Genomic DNA, 23,680 nt, shown 5'->3' on the forward strand with positions numbered 1-23,680 from the left:
ACACATATATATATATATATATATATATATATATATATATATATATATATATATATATATATATATATATATATATATATATATATATATATATATATATATATATATATATATACATATATTAATTTTTATTTATTTATTTTTTTTAAATAAGTGGTAACACTTTAGTTTTGGTCACAATTAAGAGTATTACCAAATCATTAACTAATACTACTAGCTTAATAAACTACTAATTACCTGTTTATTAAAAGTTAGTGAGATAGAAGTTGGGTTTAGGTTTAGGGATACTGAATAAGATCAACAACTAAGGTTTAGGGATACTGAATAAGATCAACAACTAATGCAATTTGTAAGTGCACTCATTTTTGAACTTTTATATCAGTCGCCAATGGATGAAATGACTAGGACTTATTAACTAGGAATACACTACTTGCTCTACAAACAAGTGTGTTCATGATAATACATAATACATAAAAGTAGCTGTTTTTAACATCTAAAAGTCAATAGAAGTGAATGAGACATGGAGCCAAAAAGATTCCAAAGGCTGCGCCCGCTCGTACATGAAGAATGAGGTCAAAAGGCAGGGGTGCACATAACTTTTTTGCTCTGGTTTTCTCTCAGTTCAAGAAACCCCCATAAATGTGCATTGGTATGTTAAAGAAACGTGTTCAACATCTGGTAAAGCGGAAAGACAAATTCAACTCATCACAGACAGGCGCCAGACACACACACGTGTACGTTCAATCATTAAAAGTAAAAACATATTTCTGAAAAGGTAATAACAGCTTTTACAGTAAAGGTCAAGTTGAAAGACATTTCAGGCTACAAAGAGACTCTTACAGAAGCAGTGAAAACATCCACTTGAAGAGAATAAATCAGTGCAGACACAGCAATACTTAGACAGGCTGCGTGCTTTGAGTTGAGCATCAAATCAATGTCTTCATTCACTCATGAGCAATTAACAACAAGTGTAGCTCAACCCCGTTCATTAGAGCAGCTCAGGGGGTCCATTTGACGTGTAAGTACAGTATGCACGTGTGTGTATGTGTCCAAATTCATCCATTACGCTGGTAAAGTGGCGGAAAAATCCTAGCAAGTGAAGCATGTTGAGTTAGTGACAGAACTCTAGAGCGCATAATTTCCTTTCCATGTTGTCAACCCTCTGAGCTGCACATCAGGAAACACACGGCCGACCAATGTGAACTGCAATTACTGCTAATAAAACGCGACAGATCGCAACTGAACACCTGGCTGAGGACTTGTGAATGTGAAGATGTGCCGTACAAGTGCAGATGATAAAGTGAAGAAAACATTCATTTGCTGCCTCAGCAGTTTTATGAGTCAGACTGAATCTGCATGCTGTCTCTCAGCACTTATTTTGAAGGGAAACTGTGGAATTCAAATGACATAATAGAAGAAGTCGCAAAGTAATGGAAGAGGTAGCAACTCTTAATTTCCATATTATGATGTGTACAAGGGCTGCACAATTCATCGACTCAGCATCGATATAGCATTGTGCAAATCTGCAATAGTCACATCTTCTTCATTGAAGTTTTGCAAAGTTTAAAGGTGAAACCCAGGGGTTGAACTAGGTTTTGCAAACCTGCTTCAAAACACACACAAGTGCAGGTTGTCAGATTGACTAAAAGAAGCAAGTCTGATGATCTGATGAACAAGTCGTGTTTCAAATAAAAGCAATGGCACGCGATAGAAGGAATATTTTTCACAACAAAAGGAGTTTTATCCTAACCAACACCTGAAATTTATGAACAAATGGATAAACTGACAGGATAAACTGAAATTACCCCCTCAGGTATCCCTCATGTGGTTCATTCAATGTTAAATGCTAGTAATGTGAGTTTGAATGTCATTTTACATGACATGTATTGCCATACTACTGAAAGCAGCAGCAGATAGTTTACCTCTGATCTTAAAAATAAAATAAACCGTTTGAAATTGCAATTCAAAAGTGAGACTCAGTGCAAGCCAACACATCAGTGATTCAGCATCTACATTTAATAAAGTTAAAGAGGTTTAAAATGTATTCATTCGATTGTAAACTTTACCATTTGGTTGAAGTGCAGCAAGTGCACTATTCTGTGCTTCTGTTTTGTAATATTTATATTATTTTCTAATTAATAACCACTTCATGTGGAACTCTGAATCTGCATCTCATTTCGGAATCTGCTACTGTCCACCGGAGGTCACATTTCCGTTATGGACACATACTTTGAGAGCCTTCCTGACTAAATGAATCAAATACAATGTTTTCAGCAAAACAACCTGGGGTTCTGAAATATAATTGGCTAAACTGGCGGTGGTTAAATTACCAAAACAAAGACAACGTTCTGGCACGTAACAGACATTTTCAAAACAGAATATCTAAATCCAGCATTGTTTTTTTTACATTAACAAGAATGTTCACTTGGCATGTTTCTAAAATATCTGCAAACATATTATGGTATTTTTATGATTTAGAAGTGTCAAAACGTACATACAACACCTTTAACTAAAATAGAGTGAAAGACTTTCATCTGTACTAAAAAAAAACACTTTTAACCAAATAAAAAGTTACTGTCATTTGTTACAGCTAAAATCTTTAGTTTTTTCAAAAAAGTATAATTTTTGGAATAATCTTTTGTTCAAACTTTAAAATTGAATCGTATCTAAATTAAAAATATTTATTGTGTGCCAAGAAAAAAAAATTACATTCACACAATGTAAAAATATTGTTTACTATAAAGACACTCTTTTTTATTTATTTTTTTACTTTGGTGCAAGTAGATGTTTATCGAGGAAAACATTTTTTTTCCAGTTTTAACCTTTGAACTAACCCATAAAAGGACTGTAATTTGTTACCGATAAATTTCTAAATTTCCCTCAAATGACAGTTTTGACTTTAATATTATAAAAATATTTATTCTGCCCAAGGGAAAAAAATTACATTGACTCAAAGGTAAAATATTGTTTTTATAGACCATGAATTAATTGAATTACTTTGGTTCAACTCTAAATCTAAATCCAAGTAAAACTAGAAACCTTTTATTTTTTCTATTAATTAATGATTTCAACAAAGAAATCTATTCCATACAGCTATTTTCTTTATAACTCAACAGGTGTAGATTCTGTGATGAAATATATATTAGTCTAACTTTATTAAGTTTATTAACCAAACTATTTTCACCTCCATCTTGTATTTCCTCTTTACCTCTTTGAAATATACATACTAATTCATTCATTACACACACACCGTTTTCTGCAGCTCCTGAATATTGTATGCTCTCTCTCTCTCTCTGACTTTCATGTTTCAGCATTGTGTGCATCATTTATACCAGACCAATTAACATCCCCCCTTAAACCTTGTGCCGCTTCAGCAAAGGCTGAGCCTCATTTGATATTCTCTTTCATTTCTGCTGCTGGATCACACACACCTATCAATGGACACTCACTACATCCCTCTCCAACCAAAGTCAGCTCATAAACAACTTAGAGACTCTGAAAAGTCTGCTGCAATCCTTGCTTAAAATAGCAGGATTCAGGAACATCCTATGGAGTTGGTTTAAGCTGTATCAGCAACTTTTATTTTAAAGAGAACAAAAAAAAAAATCTCAGTGTGTCTCAGTGGTTAGTCTGTGTGGAGTTAGCATGTTCTCCCTTACGGGGATCCTCCGGGTGCTTCAGTTAACCCCACACTCCAAAGACATGCACTATAGGTGAATTGGATTAACTAAAATTGGCCATGTGTGTGAATGTGAGTGTATGTGGGTGTTTCCCAGTACTGGGTTGCGGCTGTAAAGACATCCGCTGCGTAAAATGCATATGCCTGATAAATAACCCTGCAGGCTCAGGGCGTCAACATGACTTCATTGTACCCTAACGTCGTGGGGATGTTGCATTTTGTTTGGAAATGAAATTCGGGTTGACATCAGAACCCATCATCAGGCCAACATCAATGTCCAATGTACAACCTAAAATCAACCAAATATCAACGTCTAATCATGTTGCACCCTGACGTTGTGCGGACGTTACCACTATGACATCTATCAGACTTTGGATTTTGGTCACATTCCAACACAACCTAAAATAAACCAAATATTAATGTAATTTGACGTCGTTATTGGACGATAAAATAACATTGTCCTTAGACTCTGGCTAGACATTGAATTTTGATCACCTGACATCATGACCTAAATCTTACCTTATATTAAATCCTTATGATGTTGTGTGTCTGATGGGAACGGACTACGCCAAAGGAAAATGATTGAATGAATGAAAAAAAAAATATCTTAACAACTTTTATGCCAAAACAAATATTAAAATTACATATGAGGAAAGTAATTGTGCGAAGAATTGATGCAATATTTTCTGGAACACACCATTATTATGATTCATTAATGTTTCCTTTTTTTGGAAAGAAGTTACTTCTGCTCACTGCATCTATTTTTTAATGAATATTATTGAAAATAAATTAAAACTTACATTTTTAAAATGTTATTTCAACTTAAAATAGCTGCTTTCTGCGTCAATTTATTTCAAAATTAATTAAACCTGTGATTCAACTTTGAATTTACAGCATATTTTAGTCATTAGTTACACGATTTGGTTTAGAAAAAATTGTAATATGCAGATTTGCTGCTCTATAATGATCAACCATTACTGGTTCTCAACCAATAAAAATGGTTCTTGTTAATATAAATGTTGAAAAATAATCTGCTTCATTTCTTTGTATTGCTTTCTAGAATTCTTGAAAATAAAACAACAGAATTTACTTTCACCTTTGATCAATTTAACGTGTCCTCGTGATTTAATTTCAGGAGTCCTTGATAAATGAAAATATTCATTCAAACAAAAAACAATCAAACATTTATGAGATGAAATGTTTCTTGAGCACGAAATATAAAATAAAAATAACTTCTGAACAATCATGTGATAATAAAGACTAGAGTAAGTATGCTGAAAATCCAGATTTAAATCACAAGAATAAATAGCATTTTAGTATATATTAAAAGATAAAACAAATATCAAGGCTGTGCGATTTTGGAAAAATCTGATATTGCAGTATTTTGCTTATATAATAGTAATTTTGCAATATAAATATAATTTCACCAGACAATTTTAATAGCTCTATTTGAGAAGATTAGTTAATATTTATGAACTGGGAAAAACATGCAAACTCCACACAGAAATACCAACTGACCCAGCCGGGATGGGACACAAACCAGCAACCTTCATCTTGTGAGGCGACAGTGCTAACCACTAAGCCACCAAGCCACCCTGTGTTTAAGTTCAGAAGTTGGAATATTATAGTACATTTTGACCTCCAAAATAAAATAAAAAAAAATGGTAAAAAAAAAACTTACCTGGTCCCAGTCTATGCTTCTGAAGAATGTATGAGACTTGATGTCTGTGAATCCGGTTTGAACTTGGCATCCCAGCCTCTCTTTCGGATCCTGAAATAAACACACACACACAGTATTAGCAACATATCAGACGAAAAACAAATCTGGTCACCCTCAACAACCCCACAACCTCATTTGATGAAAGACTGAAGTTTAACCCAAAACAATTAGCAAATCTAGTGAACTTTATCCTGACATTATCTGAAGATTCAGGGCTCTGGGAGCGACTCGCTGTGCTGATCTACGCTCATTTAATCCCCATGAATCAGGCAGCAATGGCTAAGAGCCCTGATAACACTGATTACAGGCTGCTGGTGAGTTTGAGGAACCCCAGAGCTTCAATAAACGCAATTTGTCTTGACGATTAAAGGAAAACGCTTCATTATTCACAGATTTAATCAAGCCGACACGCACACAGAAGCATCGGGAGCCTCGAGAGCTGATCTTCATCATGATGACCCTCCTTATTTTAGCACATACATTAGTTCAATCAGAGGCAGACTGTGTGCGTGCATGTTTGTGTAGAGTTAAAACCCTCAGTGTGCAATGCGCATGAATTATTATGACGATTTTTTTCCTCCCTCAGAGCCTATTTGTTTCTCATTTGTCTCTTCTGGTGTAATGGAGCACAACAGTGATCAAGTTTTAAGTGGAAAGAGAATAAACTAGTCATTACCCAAAGAATTATGTGTGATGTAATTTAATCAGTCTAAGTTTGAACTACTTTCTTGGATTTTTTTAATTAACACTTTCTTCCACAGATTATATATACTTCAGCTTTTATTTTTACATCAAAAACAATTGTATAGGAATATTTAACAGTCTATATGATGTAAATTGTAATTGCATGTAAATAATATAAAATATGTCATATATATTGTAATTAAATAACAAAATAAAAATAATAACTTGACTTTTAGTTGATCATTTGGTATCAAAAGTGGCTTATATGAAAGGCAAAGGCCTCTAGATTATGCTTATTTTACCAAAATAAAATATGATCATGCCTTGATTTTTAATTATTTAATTAGGACAATAAGGTCTGACTTTGCTTAGATAAAAGTCTTGTCACTTAACAGAAATAATGTACAGTATAGAATATAAAGTCATGCTGCAGTGGAAAAAGAATTAATACTGTGTATGACTCCCATGAGCTTGGAGGACTGCATCCATACATCTCTGCAATGACTCAAAACTTATTAATAAAGTCATCTGAAATGGCAAAGAAAGCGTTCTTGAAGGACTCTTAGAGTACATCACGATTCTTTGGATTCATCTTTAATGCCTTCTCCTTCATCTTACCCCAGGCATGCTCAATAATGTTTATGTCTGGAGACTGGGCTGCCCAATCCTGGAGCACCTTCACCTTCTTTGCTTTGAGGAGCTTGCATGTGGAGGCTGAAGTATGAGAAGGAGCGCTATCCTGCTGAAGAATTTGCTCTCTCCTGTGGTTTGTAGTGTATTGTAGATGTTGCCATCCATTCTCGCAGGCCCCCATTCTGAATGTAACCCGAAACCATGATTTTTCCTTCACCAAACATGACTGATTTCTGTGAGAATCTTGTATCCATGTGGGTTCCAATAGGTCTTTTGCAGTATCTGTGATTACTGGGATGCAGTTCAACAGATGATTTATCAGACAAATCTACCTTCTGCCACTTTTGCAAAAGATCAACTGGAAGTTTTTATTTGTTGCTCTTACAGCTGGGATCCAGACAAGACTTTTGTCAGGTAGTGTACATATTACATGCTATACATAAGCATGTCATTTCACATTAGATTTTTTCACAGCTATAAATACATTTTATTATATATGTATGTGTGTATTGTAAAATGTTATTATTTTTGGTGAAATTATTAATATTAATATGATATTTGTAAATGAAATTGAATTTATGGAAACAATATTTCTAAAGATATACAGCGTTGCAGCATTTTTTATCAAATATATTTGCTCAAATACAAATGTTCAGTAAATTGCTTGAATCAAATTAACATTTTTTTAATAAAAACAATTACCGTTAAGCATTTAAAGGTTCAAGAAACCTTTGAGTACTTTTTCTGAAATTTTAAAATTGTGTGTTGAGCGTCACTTACGGCAATGTAAGCATTTGTCAGCTTTAATTGTGGGAAAAACTAGATCATTTTGAGCTTTTGTCAGCTAATTTCATCTTCCGGGTTTAAAGGCATTTTTGGGATGTTGTGAAAATCGGTGACATAGCACCGATATGCCTGTTCAGCGATGACGTATGGGTTTTTCATTGTTATTCATAGCTGAGTTTTCTTATCCTATGAGAAGACCCTGCTTCTTAATTATTAATGAGAGCAGGTGCTTTCCGAAGGCAAGGCAGACCTTGCGCACAGCACGCAGTATCCTATTTAGGAGTTCATAAAAGGTTGTGTGTGTTTGTTTCCATGAACCACAGGGTTTGTTGCATGTCTTTCCCTGCGATGCTGTCAGGGCAGATACAGCAAAGCTGTTGGTTTGCAGCAAGCTTTTTTGCAGCAAGATCTGTACAAGAATTGGAGAATGGCGGACTTTGTCTTTTATCAGTTGAGTTCTTTACCATTCTGCCAATATTCGTGCTGCTGTGTTCGGCATATGTTTAAAGTCCTCCGGATTACTGGAAGGGCTAATGGTTGAAATAGATAGGGGGGGAGACCTGCTGCACTGCTATGTCAGACCCAAGGAATGAGCAGGAGAGTTCTCCTCTTTTATAGTGTTTACATGATTATCTTTATAATGATAGAACAAATTGTGGTTATGTGTATATGAAATTATGAAATATGAATTATGAAATTATGAATTATATGAATTATGAAAAACATATGTAGCAGGGCAATAAATTACTGTTTTTTATCTGCAATTTAGCTTTGTAAACTATAAAATCATGGGTCTCCTCACGGTTTATGTTTCAGTTTTTGAGCCAACTGACAGTTGTTCCCTCCCCTCTTTTTCCCCTGCTCTGCTGGCCACGCCCACTCCTCCCTCTGCTCACAGCGCTCCACCACACCCATTATGAAGCATTTTTGAAAAAATTCTGATGTAGACTTGAACTAAAAGAGGGGGGTTTCATGACCCTTTAACTAACTGAAAACATTGCAATTATTTGAAAATATCAATTGCTAACATAAATTTTAATTACTGTTACTCTACAAAACGACACCGCTCTAAATATTTCTAAGATACACTTCTCTGATTGGTGTGTCTCATTTTAGGAATGCTGATAGTGGAATTTCAATAAATTCTTCACATAAACAGAGTTTTTGAAAAAAAAAATAAAAATAAATAAAAAATACGATAGAACCGTGACCCTGAAGTTCATGGTAAGACAGCTTTGAAATATCTGTACAGATTCCTTTTATCCAAGCACTTTCAATACATTCAAGGTATTGTAAAACCTTCAACTGTTACAAGCTGAAATACAAGTCTGCATCTATACAATAACACCAGTATAGCTGTGCTGAATGGCATTACTATGTCTAAACTCTTACATTTTGTGTGTGTGTGTGTGTGTGTGTGTGTGTGCTTGTTTGCATTCAAGTCCACCCAAGTTCTCACCTTGTTCAGAAAACCTTTCAGCACACTTGCAGCCTTAACAGACAATGACCTGGGAATCCGAATCGGCTTCTCCAAAATGACTGAAAAAAATAAAAAAACAGGAGATAAAAGAGTGTGAGTCATTCTTGCAGAGTCGTGTTCGACAGAGACAGGCTTTAACCCACACACACACACACACACACACACACACAATCTCTCGCTCAAACACCCACACACTACAGACGCCTGAATAAACCCTTCACCGCTCAATCAAAAGATTCCTCCGCGCTCCGTGTTTATTTCTGTAAATTCATAACATTCCGTTGCGTGTTAAGTGGATTTAAAACACCCCACAGAATGTGAAGAATGTGTCTTTTTAATACGTCTCATCCCTGCTTTTTTTTGGATTTCTTTAACAGTTGTGTATTTCGGGCCGTCGTCCAGAAGTAAAGCCTGTTCAGTTTCATCTCCTCTGAAAGACAGAGCGCAGACGAGCGTTTATCTTTCCCTCTCTGAAGCCCGCATCCCCTGTTTGTTTTCTTTTCCGAGTGAAATGCTAAAGGGATTTGGGTCTTGCCCTGCTGCTGTGACGCGGTTTGGACGGCGGCCCGGAAGCGGCTGAAGTGTTGGCGCGGTGGTGCCAGCATCTGCCCTGCTCTTGGGTGGGCGACGGAGTGCCGGTGTTCGGGCCGAGGGGAGGCTGGAGTGGGACATATGGCCGAACTGAGGTTTGGATGGAGGGGGATGTAGTTCCGGTGGTGGAGAGAGCTCCAGGTTGGCATGTGTGTGTGTCTGTATGAATGAGAGTGGTCCAGGATCACGCTGGCCTCTCGGCTGGAGCAGCACAGAACAGACAGAGAAGCAGATGAACACACAGGCTCTGCTCTGGATGGAGGAGGAGAGGTGACGAAACGGAGGACCAAAGAATGCCTCATGAAGGAATGACACAAATGCCAGGATGGATGAACAAGCGACACGCAAATGTTCTGTTGGTATAGAAAACCATGGGAAAAATTAAAAGGCCACTGGAAAAATCTCTCAGGATTGAAGATGTGTATTTTGCATTTTTAAATGAAATATTATTAAAAAATAATAATAAGAAGTATTTGTTTCAAGTTTCAAATCCAAAACTGGTCAAAATAAAAGATTATATTCCTTATTTGTAGACAGCACAATACTAAAGTTTTAACTTTAGAAGAGTCAGTGTTTGGTGGGTACTAAACCCTGATTGGTGGGTACTAAATCCTGATTTTCAGTCACTACTAATGAACAGATTTGGTTTTTGGCAATGTTTTGGCAATATTTTATTTGAAATTAGGAATAAATGCCGTCAGACTTTTGTAGAATTAACAAATATTGCCATTACTAATAAATTTAGAAAATCCAGAAAAACTGAGAATTTTCAAGTGGTCTTTCAACTTCTCAATAGCTGTTTATGTACTGTATTTTCTGGAATACTAGTAAAAAAAATCATTGATTAAGCTGTGGCTTATAATAGAAAGCAACCTATATAATGTAATTAGCATCAATAAAAAAACAAAACAAACACAGAGACTGTCAGGTACTTATATGGCGAATGCCCCCTAAGCCACTAGTTTCAGTTTTGCTCTTTATAAATTAGTTCAGGTTTAAAGTCCCTAATAAATCAAAACTAACCATATGATTTTGTTAGCTTACATTGCCAGTTTTGTGGTAAACAATTCATCTGTGCATCTCATTGAGAAAAAAATAGTTAGCCCTTCTTTAGTTGAAATATGAAAATGCACTTCCTGTTTGCTTTTAGTTAAGTTATCAGATTACATGATTTTGAGATAATGGGAATGGCTAACACTGCTCCAACTGTCAGTTTTGACAAAAAACAGGAATAGTGAGCAGGAGGTGTTTGTTAGGTTGTAATAGCTCTTCCAAAACCCCTTTCACGATCTTTCTGAATGAAATGCCAACTTTACAACGTCCATTCAGCCTGCAGTAGAAAAAAACAAGCCACACTTACGCCCAAGCCTTCTCCATCTGCAGGTAAGAGGGAAAGAGGCGTGTGGAAAGGGCGACGCAGTGGCGCAGTAGGTAGTGCTATCGCCTCACAGCAAGAAGGTCGCTGGTTCGAACCTTGGCTCTGTTGGCGTTTCTGTGTGAAGTTTGCATGTTCTCCCTGAGCTCGCGTGGGTTTCCTCCGGGTGCTCCGGTTTCCCCCACAGTCCAAAGACATGCTGTGCAGGTGAATTGGGTAGACTAAATCGTAGTGTACGAGTGTGTGGATGTTTGCCAGAGATGGGGTGCGGCTGCAAGGGCATCCGCTGTGTAAAAAACGTGCTGGATAAGTTGTGGGTTCATTTCGCTGTGGCAACCCCGGAATAATAAAGGACTAAGCCGACAAGAAAATGAATGAATGAATCATTTTACAATAATCTTCTTAGAAAAGTTTAACAAATTTTTTATCTTTCATAGCATGCACATTCTATTGATTTATAATGAATTGTATGTTTTTAATTAAAAATATAAAGATAAATTGTTGTCATTAAGACATTGTTGACAAATGCCAAATACATACAATTTGGCTTTGGTGAGTGAAAAAAGCTGAATACACAGAATATGGTTTAGAATTAAGCTGGATTAAGGTGGACTCACCCTGGAAGAGATACTCCTCTGTGTTCATGTCAGGATTGTCAGTGATGATATCGAAGGGCGATCGGCCCGCCATCATCTCAAACATGAGCACGCCGAGAGCCCACCAGTCCACACTGAAACCTGAGACACAATGATAGATTCACTGAACAGTCCTAGCATACATGCATACATACATACATACATACATACATACATACATACACACATACATACATACATACATACATACATGCATTCATGCATTCATGCATACAAAAATGAAATAATATTTTTTAAAATTCAAATAAAATATTTTTTATTGACTTTTGTGGCAGATCTAATAGCAGGGACAAGTTATTAATCTTAATTTTCTGTTAAGAGTGAGCAATATTGTAAATTAAATGTGAAAAGACTTTTGGTCTCTTTTACTTCCATAGATTTTTGGTCATAAGAAACAATCTTCTTATGCTGCTTGATGCAAAAATAATTAAATAAGTAAATAAATTATTAAATAAATAATCATAAGAAGTAATTAGAGTAAATTAAATAACAAAAAGTATTTAAATAAAATAAAATAAAATAAAATAAAATAACATAAAATAGTGACTGACTTTCTGATACAGTTCAGATAGCAAGGATGTGTTATTAATCTTATTTTTCAGGTACAAGTGAGTGAAACTGTAAATTAAATGTACAAAGACTTTTGTTCTCTTTTATCAGTGCTTTTAGTCATAAAAAACAATCTTGTTATGGTGCCTGTATGCCAACTAGAATTTACTTATTATTTTATTTTAATGTAAAGTCATAAACACATTGGTTTGTATTGGTTTGTAATTCCTAGTCATTTTCCCATAGCAAGCAGATGAATCAAAGTCTTGACAAAGTCACAAAAAAAGCTTACATTCACACTGCATTGAATCGATTCACTCTTACCATAATCCTCTCCCCTCAGGATCTCTGGGGCGATGTAGTTGGGCGTCCCACAGAATGTGCTGGTGGTGTCACCTGGTCTGATTCCCTCCTGTTAAAATAATAAATATATATATATATATATACAGCATGCTTTGATCCAGTCAGAAGTACAAATATCACTATAAGTATAACTAAGTGATTAGCATAAAGTTGCACCTTGCACATGCCATAGTCTGTAAGTTTGATATGGCCATCCTGGTCCAATAGTACATTGTCCAGTTTTAAATCCCGGTAAATAATGCCCTTCTCATGCAGAAAATTAAGAGCGATGCAAATTTCAGCAGCATAAAATCTGTAGGAAACAGGAAACAAAACATTTCTTTGGCATCAAAAAAAAACAAAAAAACAAAACAGAAATACACATACAAACATAAAATGTTTTATGCTTTTACCAAAGCATACATTTATTTGGTCAAAAATACAATAAAATTTTTTTTTAAAATCATAATCTAGAATCACTGTTTTCTATTTTAAGGCAGGAGGTTGCAAACAAAAAAAAATCCTGCAAATATCAATGTCAAAAAATATATTAAAAATATATATATATTGAACCGGACTTTACACAATGTTCAGATTTTGTTATTGTTGTGTAGTATATATTTGATTTAATATTGTATAAAAACATTTTGAAGCTGACTTCACACAATGTTCAGATTTTGTTAGTGTTCAAGCGCCAACATTCCGCTTTCCCTTATAAAGCTATTACAGAATAACTAAAACTGCAATTCATCGAAATCCCACTAGGCCTGGATCCAAAATAGAGCACATTCTGTTGACCCCAATGTTAAAATGGCCAACTTTATAGCAGAAAAAAAAAGTATTTACAGCCTGGAACAAAAAATTATTTTGGTGTATATAACTAATATTACACTTCATGACAACTTTGAGCGGGGTGATTCTTTATAACTCATCCCTTTTTATTTATATTAAGTGTGCATAATTAAGGGTGTTTTCACTTGAGTGACAGCCTGGTCATGCTGATCACTGTCACATCACCTCAGCTGATTCCGGCTGATTAGCAACTGAACTTGGCATTTATATCCTATTTTTGTTTTGTTTTATGTGGCTTTACACAGTCAATTGCCTTTTGGAATTATTTCTTACAATTATCAGATAATATGGCATACTGTGCAGTTAATTGTGCTTACAAACCATTCAAGTAGCCTCCATTTGCCAGGTGAGTGAAATTCTCATATACTTTTATGTAAAAATGTATTTGTATTATTTAAGAAAATGTATTATTTAGAACTTGATTGCACTCCAGAATCTGACAGATTGATAGGCTGTAGACTATAGAAGAATCATCTGAAACGTTGTCATAAAGTATTATGCCTGGATTTCCTAAATAGCCTTGCATTTACTAACACAGAAAATATTTGAAGTATTTGGCAGAAATTCATGTTTTCTTGCTGTAGATAAACATCAGAAGAACAATGTTTAGTGGCTCAATGTATTACAGCAGTGCTTTTAAAAAGACTAAACACTTTATTAATATAGTGTACAACCATGTGCATGTGGTCAGAAAACAAACAAGTCACAGGTAATGAAGTATTAAGCCTTTCTCCCAAAGGAAAGCCTGTCTAAGCAAAATGCTAGCAGGCATCTGTAGCTCCGCTCACACCCTTCCTCTTTGCCCTTTTTCGGTTATCCCCGGTTGGTGGTTGTGGCTATATACGTTTGTGGCCGGAAGTTAAAGAGAATTATTTCTATTATTTATTAACTTTCCCATTTATTGAATTTTATTAACATCTACCTCAACCCTTAACACAGGGGTGTCAAACTCAATTCCTGGAGGGCCGAAGCCCTGCACAGTTTAGTTCCAACCCTGCTCCAACACACTTACCTGTAGGTTTCAAACAAGCCTGAAGGACTCAATTAGTTTGATCAGGTGTGTTTAATTAGGGTTGGAACTAAACTGTGCAGAGCTGCGGCCCTTTCGGAACTGAGTTTGACACCTGTGACTTAACACAACCGTCACAGTAATGTAAAAACAGTAGTTGTACCGAGTATTATTTGTTATCGATTAAATTACACAATAAATTTTATTTTTTTACGCCTACTCCCACCCCAATCCTAAACCCAGACGTCAAAGTACTACAAAAATGTTAATTATTGTTATACAGCATCATAAAAAAATGCTGCTATATTATTGTGCATATCGCAGTGTTTGCTTCATGTCGGTGCGCAGCAAGGGCTCAGGAGACCTTTAGGAGCAGCTCATGAATATTTAGGCTCATTAGCCGTAATTAGCATGTGAATTTGCATATGTGTGATGCTCAGGACGCATATTGATTGGGCCGGCCGAGGTGCGCTTGACTCACCTAATTAGCCTGTGTTTGATCTCAGTTTATCAGACGTGTGAAAGGAGGCAGTACAGGGGCGCTCTGATCATCGTCCTGCTTCATATGCACAGTTATATTAGCCTAACAGAGGGGTATGAGGGCTGCATTCAAACCACAGGCCGCCAGCTTGCTTTAAATATCGGGACGGACAATTTCAAGATATTAAAGCTATGTTTTTGAAGTTTGATGCTTGATGAATGGCATGAGCTTTAATTAGAGCTTAAAACTACTGAAGAGTGCTGAAAATATTCAGTCCATCTATGAAGTCTGAGAAAAAAAGTTTCTAAAAGTTTCATTTTACGAAGACAAGAAGCAGAGTCAATTGAAACAAACACAAACGAAACAAGAAAAAGTTTTAATATTATTGTTTATAGCATTTATAATGTTCAAAAATATTTCTGTTATGAATAAATGTTGCTCCTTTGAATTATTTTTATTTATTGTATAATGTAAAAGCAGCAAATCAGCTAAATTCTATCACTTCTGAGAGATCAAGTGACACTGCAGACCCCTCACAAGAATATTTGTAGAATTAATTAAACAAAAATAATACATTTGAAAAAATTTGTTTCAAAAAGTTATTCTATTTCTTAATAATATTGTTTTTAATATAGTTTTTTAACAAATAAATGCACAATTGACCCTAAAAACATTTTTTTTTAAAGATTGCATCAACCGTAAACTAGTGTCCATTCATTTTGCTATCTGAACTATACTAATAAACTATATGGTTGATTAAATTTGATTATGTGCACTTATTAACTTTGAGTAGCAACAGTTATGAATTCCTATGATTCCATCTATTTATGTCCATACACTTATCAGGTTTAACTAGTCTTAATTACCTATTATATTGATCTTATAAAATAAAAAAAACAAATAAGTAAAAAAATAAATAAATAAAAGTAACTAGTGATTTACAATATATAAGTGGCCTTATATATGCAAGCATGTAAATACTTGCATATATAAGTAAGTATATATGCAAGTATGTCCTGTATTTGTCTACATTTTGTGGTTGTAATCAGGATGATTTTTTTTTTTATCGGACAATATAATAATATCTGTTACCGGTTTCCAAATATAAAGGCTTATCAGTTAATACATTTGTATATTTTTTCAGTTTTTTTATTAGTATAATAAATCTATATCAATATTACATTTTTCAGATGATATATCAGTCATTGGTTTCCAAATATAAAGACTTGTCACTTAATAAAATGTAAAGATTTATAATGTAATGTAATGATTCAAATCTAATGAACTGTAATGATTTTTGTATTGCATTTTTATGTAGTAAAGCTAAAAAGACTATATTATTAATTACATTTATCAGACGATATATATCAGTTATTGGTTTGCAAATATAAAGATTTATTTCTTATCACTATCAGACAAAATGTCCATATCGGTCAATTCCTGAATTAAATAAATAAATGTATCATACCTGGCATGTTCCTCTGGAAGCTTCCGCTGCCTCTGCATATGGAACATGAGATCTCCTCCATTCACATACTCGATCACTAGAAAGAGCCTGAACACACAGCAGAGACAATCATTAGAGTTTTGTTGTGTTTTTCTTTTTAGTTTCATCTCGATGGATGAGAGATATACTGTTGCTCTAGAAAGAGACTGACTACTCAAGTTCTGATTCCCTTCAATTTTCTTGTCTTTTCTTTCATCTGTGGTGGATAATTCTTAAAATTCTGCTTATTTAAACTACTTATTAAAATGAGCTAAAAAAAAACACAATTCTTCTGTTTTTTGGGGGAGAGCTTAATTGCTTTATTTTCAACCGACTTAGATTTTTTTAAAACAGTTTGGTTAACTTAATCGATTTGTGTTGGGACAACATGAAGGAATTGTGTGGAACTCAGTATTTTCACAGTGTATTATGATTTCACTCTAACTAATTCAATATAATTAAACATAATAAAACCGAACACTCCTCTTTTGGTAGACAAGAACGAACTGAGTTTTTGGCTTCATTTTCCTAATGATGAAATCAGCAGGATTATCTCAAAACTGCTCAGAAACAAGAATAAAGATGCAATCCTTGTAATGACACACTAAAAACTCTTGATATTTACTATTATTATCTGTCACTGTGGTTATAGTGCTGTTATGAGCTCACCATTGACTGATCAGTAAACAGTAGCCACAGTTACAATTTCATATTTTATGACTTTCAAAGGATCCTTTTATGCACTTAAAAAAAAAAAACCTAAATGATGGTCCAAATGATGGACTATACACAATGTGCTTATTCACTCTATAAACTTTATGACGTTATTTTGGGTCTGAAAGTCCCTCATGTAATGCATTAAATCTGTGACAGTGCATAAAATGTCAGTTTTATCAGATTATTGTTTAAGTATTCAAACTGAGACAACTGCTATAATATCATATGCAATCGATTCCAAAAAGAATCAATTCCTTGATTCCTAGGTTCGAAATACATTCCATAAGAGGAATCGACTCCTCCGTTCAGTTTAAAATAACTAATTAATAATTGTGCTTAGTTACAATTAATATCAAAAAACGACTGGAAAGTAAGTGAAACTCTTAGTTAGGAGGTATTGCAATTGAAATGATCATTCAAGCAAAGAAATGGCAAGCAGTAACAGATGACTTCAATGTAAATATAAAAAGAGATGAAAGTTGGTTCATTCAGTATATTAGCTCAGTCAGATTAATTGTATTTTCTGTTAGAAAGAATTTGGAACATAAACATAACACAAACTTTCTTTAAAATAAAATAAAAATGAACAAATGTTTTAAAAGTTTTAAAAACTATAATAAACTAAATCTACGAACAACAATCTGTCCAGGTCGGTGTCTTCAGCAGTAAATACATGGAGAACTTTGAACAAATGTTACTGTGATGAAAAATAATTAAACTAATATGATAAACGGAGTTAAAAATGACCTTTTCATTTTCAAGTATTATTGAGATGATTGGGTAAAACTTTACAATAAGCTTTGTTAGTTAATGCATTTACTAACATGAACTAATCATAAACAACACTTGTACAGCATTTATTAATAATAATTGAACATTTACTAATGCATTAGTAACATCCAAGTACGTGCTTGTTAACAATAGTTAATGCACCGTGAGTTAACATGAACTAACAATAAATGTATTGTTCATTGTTCATGTTAGTAAATGCATTAACTAACATTAACTAATAAACCTTATTGTAAAGTGTGACCGATGAGGGTTGGTGATTGTATTTTGGCCAGATTTGGTAGCAATACATAAACAAAGGAAAATTAAGACCTGTTTAAAAAAGACTTAAGACCAACAACACAATACTTCAGTAAATTTAAGACTTTTTAAGGCCAAAAATTTGGATTATGAGATTTAAGATATTTTAACCTGCAGAAACCCTGATGAAGGACAATTAAGGATTTCCATATATTAGCCAACATATTAAGTTTGCTGCTGTTGAATCTGCACATGGTATTACAAAATAGTGATTCAGCTAAAATAAAGTTTATTTAGTAACACTTTAAAATAATGGTCCATCAGTTAATGTATTAACTAACATTAACAAACTTAGTAACACATCTATAATGATATTTATTTAAGTTTGTTAACGTTGGTTAATGTTATTTAAGTTAAATAACATTAGTTCATGTTAACTCATAGTTAACTAACTAATGTTAACAAACAACTTTGGGTTTTAATAACGCATTAGTTAATACTGAACTATAATTAATAAATGCTTTACAAGATTAATTAGTTAATGTCATTAAATACATTAAAGAATGGACCATTACTCTAAAGTGTTATTGTTTATTTGATTTTACTTTTCTCATTTTCAGGTTAGATTGAAATTTAAGTTTGTTAAACCTTTGATCTAATTACCTAACTACGTTTATTCCTGGATTTTGTCCCTAAATTTAGGTAATTGCAGGAAATGGTATATAAATTGTATTACAGTTGTAAAACATTTTCCCACAGTTTGTGTGCTCTCCACTTTTCAACCCAAATTTACACCCTTGCCCTAATCATTTAGATAGAACTTTGGGTTTGGATGAACTGCCTGGAGGCATTACAAATATGGCCGCAGAGTGAACAAACTTTCTTTGAAAGGGATTTTGTTTCAGCTTACTTTCTACTGGTGGGGTTTGAATCTGAAAAAATACAACAACATTGAGGAATCAATTCTCAGTCCATCGATTCCAGGAATGGGAATCAGGATTGATTCCAAATATTTTGGGAATCGAGCAGCCCTATTATTATAGTTCTCGTCCTGCAAACAGACCTTTATAGTTGTGAATATAAATATATACTTGTCTTCTGGTGATGAAAAATTAATTAATAAAAAAAGTGCAAGTCTTATTTTTCTGTGCTTTTAAAAGAGAATAAAATATTCTCTCCTCTCACCGGCTCTCTGTCTGAAAGCAAGAGTGAAGTCCCACTAAAAATGGATTGGTCGATGCTTGTTCAAACACATGTTTTTCTGTCTGGACCCAATCGATGTCCTAAACCAGGAAAGAAAGAAAAAAATAGAGAAAGAGAGAGACATTTGATTTAACATGAATAATGAATTGCATAAAAAACATGACAACAATCTGTTTCAGTGTTTTCTAAGAACTAGAGGAGAGGACATGATGTTTCACCGCCTCTACTGGGGGACTATTGCAGGATAATGAAGAAAACAAGCCTGTGTTTTCTGAGAAAAACCTGATCTATTGATCGTTTAACAGCGGAAAACACTTGGCACTATTGCATGCTGTCACTTTGGGGAGTCAAATCTCAGAATTAAGAGTAAGTTTAAAATAAAAAAGCACCTTTCTCTTCCTCTTTAAAAAGACATGTACAGTGCAGAAAGGAAAGACAACAGAGAAAAGAGAAACAGTCAATAATCGTGTACAATATCAATAATTCCTCATGTTTCACAAGCAAGCTTACAGTTTAATTGCACAAAACCGTCCAGACAGGATGTTACAAAACATCTGCATTGAGAATGTGTTCGGGTGTGAGGACACAACGCGGTGATGTGTTGATAAAGTCAAGTATTTTTGCTCTGTCAACACTTGTGACACACTTATGATCAGCTCGGTTAGCCAACAACTTGATCTGAAAAATGATAGTGAGCGTCTTTTGAGAAGGGAAGGGTGAAATAAGAGACTTTATGATTGCTTTTCTCTCATGTCTGGAAGTTTTCATTGGCGACTAGTGTTTTTAAGCCGAGCTAATGGTGTTTCTTATCCCCCTTGTCACGTATAATGAAAGTTCAGAGGGATCCAAGTGCGAGTTAACAAAAATAATATTTATTGACAAAGTCAAAACAAAAATCAAGTAAGGAATGGTGCTAGTGCTAGGAGGGATCGGACAGGAATCAGACGGGAAAACAGGGTCCAGAAAATAGTCCTCGGATCCTACGTACACAAACAGAATAGCACACCATAAGCACACATAACGAACTGACAAAGACACACAGAAAACGTGGCTCATATATAGACCTGAATATGAGCCTCAGCTGGCGAGCTCATCAGGCCAGCTGAGTGTCGTCATCACACGTGATCAAAACAAATACACGAGGGGAACAAAAACAAACCAACGTGATCAAACAGACACTCCGGAAAAGCGCACAAACCTGCAACCGTGACATTACCCCTCTCTCAAGAGCACCTCCTGGTGCTCCCAGAAGCGCTTACCTGGCGATTGTAATCATCGATAAGAGAGTGATCCAATATGTCCTTTGCAGGCACCCAAGTTCTCTCCTCCGCACCGTAACCTTCCCAGTCCACCAAGTACTGAAATCCTCGCCCCCTCCGTCTCGAGTCCAGAATGCGCTTAACCGAATAAACGGTCTCCCCATCTACGAGACGCGGCGGGGGGGGGACCGGAGTGGGCGGGTTAATCGCCGTATGAAAAACGGGCTTTAATTTAGAAACGTGAAACACGGGATGTATTCTCCTGTACGCTGGAGGAAGTTTAAGGCGGACTGCCACCGGACTAATGATCTTGATGACAGTGAATGGGCCAATAAATTTAGGTGCAAGTTTATTACATACGGAACGCAAGGGAATATTCTTAGTTGAAAGCCACACTTTTTGACCGACGACGTAAACGGGAGGCTTCGACCGGTGGCGATCGGCTTTAGCCTTGGTGCGCGCACCCACTTGGAGGAGGGTCTGTCTGGCCCTATTCCAAGTGCGTCGACACCTCTGGACAAAGGCGTGGGCGGAGGGAACCGCGACTTCGGATTCCAGACTGGGAAAAGCTGGTGGCTGGTAACCTAAGCTACACTGAAACGGAGAAAGGCCCGTAGCCGACACTGGTAATGAATTGTGTGCGTACTCCACCCATGGGAGCTGCTGACTCCAAGAGGAGGGATTCTGGGAAACCAAACAACGTAACATGCGCTCGAGATCTTGGTTGGCCCTTTCGGTTTGTCCGTTACTCTGAGGATGAAAACCAGAAGAAAGACTTACAGTCGCTCCCAATAAATGACAGAATTCTCTCCAAAATTTAGAGACAAACTGGGGTCCCCTGTCAGAAACCACATCCGTCGGGAGGCCATGAATGCGAAAGACGTGATTAATGACAGCATCCGCTGTCTCTCTGGCTGAGGGTAATTTGGGCAGAGGAATAAAATGAGTAGCCTTCGAGAACCGGTCCACAACGGTCAAAACAGCCGTATTGCCACCAGATGGCGGGAGACCGGTGACGAAATCTAGCGAAATGTGCGACCAGGGTCTCGAAGGCACTGACAGCGGCTGAAGGAGTCCAGCGGGAGGGCGATTAGAAGTCTTAGAAACAGCACAAACAGAACAGGCCAAAACAAACTCGCGTATGTCCCGTGCCATAGCTGGCCACCAGAATCGCTGTTTAACTAAGAATAATGTACGACTCACCCCTGGATGACAAGCCACTTTGGAGGAATGTCCCCATCGAATGACGTCAGACCGAATCCCCTCCGGCACAAACAATCGACTAGGTGGGCATCCGACCGGGGGCGTTACCCCGTCCAGGGCTGTGCGGACCCTGCTCTCGATCTCCCATGTCACTGCAGAAATACAAATCCTCTGGGGAACGATGGGCTCAAGAGACGTATTGCGCTCGGAAGAATCAAAAAGACGGGATAACGCGTCGGGCTTGATGTTTTTGGAACCCGGTCGATAAGAGATGGTAAAGTCGAAACGTCCGAAAAATAATGCCCACCGAGCCTGCCTGGAGCTGAGTCGTTTGGCGGACCTGATGTATTCGAGATTCTTATGATCGGTCCAAACGATAAAGGGAACCCCCGAACCCTCCAACCAATGACGCCACTCCTCCAAAGCGAGTTTGACAGCCAACAACTCCCTATTACCAATGTCGTAGTTTCGTTCTGCGGGAGATAATCGATGAGAGAAAAACGCGCACGGATGAATTCTGTCATCCGAGGCGGCGCGCTGGGACAGGATAGCGCCCACCCCCACCTCTGACGCGTCAACCTCCACCACAAACTGCCGGGAGGGATCAGGTGTCACTAAAATGGGAGCTGAAACAAAGCGGCTCTTTAGATTGGAGAATGCAGCCTGTGCTGCGCTCGACCACCTGAAGGGAGTCTTGGAGGAGGTCAAGGAAGTCAGAGGGGCGGCGAGCTGGCTGAAATTGCGAATAAAACGCCGGTAAAAATTGGCGAAGCCCAGAAATCTCTGCAGGGCCTTACGAGACTCCGGAATTGGCCAATTTACCACAGCCTGAACCTTCTCTGGATCCATGCGCACCCCCTCGACTGACACAATGTGTCCTAGAAAGGGAACAGACTGTGCATGAAACACGCATTTCTCCGCCTTGACAAAAAGCCCATTCTCTAGCAGCCGCTGAAGCACTCGCCTGACGTGCTGCACATGTTCCTGGAGAGAACGAGAAAAAATCAGAATGTCATCCAGGTAGACATAAATAAACTGATCTATCATGTCTCGCAACACGTCATTTACGAGTGCTTGGAAAACCGCAGGAGCATTAGAAAGCCCGAACGGAAGAACACAATATTCAAAATGCCCCCTGGGGGTCAAAAACGCGGTTTTCCACTCATGACCCTGCTTCATGCGAACCAAATGATATGCGTTACGGAGATCCAATTTCGTGAAAAACGAAGCCCCCTGCAGACGCTCGAACGCTGAAGACATCAGCGGCAAAGGATACGTATTCTTCACCGTGATGCTGTTCAGCCCTCGATAGTCAATGCAGGGTCTAAGAGACCCATCCTTCTTTTTCACGAAAAAGAACCCCGCCCCCGCCGGTGAAGAAGAGGGCCGTATGATCTTGGCCGCTAGAGAATCAGAAATATATTTCTCCATGGCCTCCCTCTCAGGAATAGAAAGAGAGTATAACTTGCCTTTGGGCGGAGACGTACCTGGCAATAAATCTATAGCACAGTCATAGGGACGGTGAGGAGGCAGAGAAGCAGCTCGAGACTTACTGAACACTCTCTTCAGGTCGAGGTACTCACTGGGCACGTTTGACAGGTCCATGCGCTCCTCCTGAAACACAGAACAAGAAACAGCAGAACGAGCAGACGAAAGACAAGACTGATGACAGTTCTCACTCCACGAAAATATAGTATTAAGACCCCAGTTAATATGAGGCTTATGGAGAATTAACCAAGGATGACCTAAAACCACCGGTGTGTTGGAACAGTCTGTTAAAAAAAATGAAATGTTTTCAACATGATTTCCAGACGTGATCAGTTTTATGGGTTTAGTGGAGTGAGTGATAGTGGGAAGGGAAAGTCCGCTGAGTGCGCGTACTGCAATGGGTTGTGCCAGAGCTATAACCGGAAGTTTAAAACTGAAAGCAAAACTGGAGTCTATGA

At 36.8% G+C, this 23,680-nt stretch overlaps 1 protein-coding gene across 5 annotated transcripts in view; it reads right to left on the reverse strand.

Moving 5' to 3' along the window:
- Positions 1-23,680, reverse strand: part of prkcz (protein kinase C, zeta) — a 223,514-nt gene that overhangs the window by 30,290 nt on the left and 169,544 nt on the right. For all 5 annotated transcript variants that reach the window (XM_068222964.2, XM_068222961.2, XM_068222963.2 and 2 more), the window contains 7 exon segments: positions 19,255-19,352; positions 16,306-16,392; positions 12,673-12,808; positions 12,478-12,565; positions 11,566-11,685; positions 8,962-9,041; positions 5,361-5,450 (listed from right to left, as the gene is read on the reverse strand). In XM_068222964.2, coding sequence (XP_068079065.1) covers positions 5,361-5,450; positions 8,962-9,041; positions 11,566-11,685; positions 12,478-12,565; positions 12,673-12,808; positions 16,306-16,392; positions 19,255-19,352 — 699 coding nt within the window.

Source organism: Danio rerio, chromosome 8 (genome assembly GCF_049306965.1).
Source record: "Danio rerio strain Tuebingen ecotype United States chromosome 8, GRCz12tu, whole genome shotgun sequence".
Classification (NCBI taxonomy): domain Eukaryota; kingdom Metazoa; phylum Chordata; class Actinopteri; order Cypriniformes; family Danionidae; genus Danio; species Danio rerio.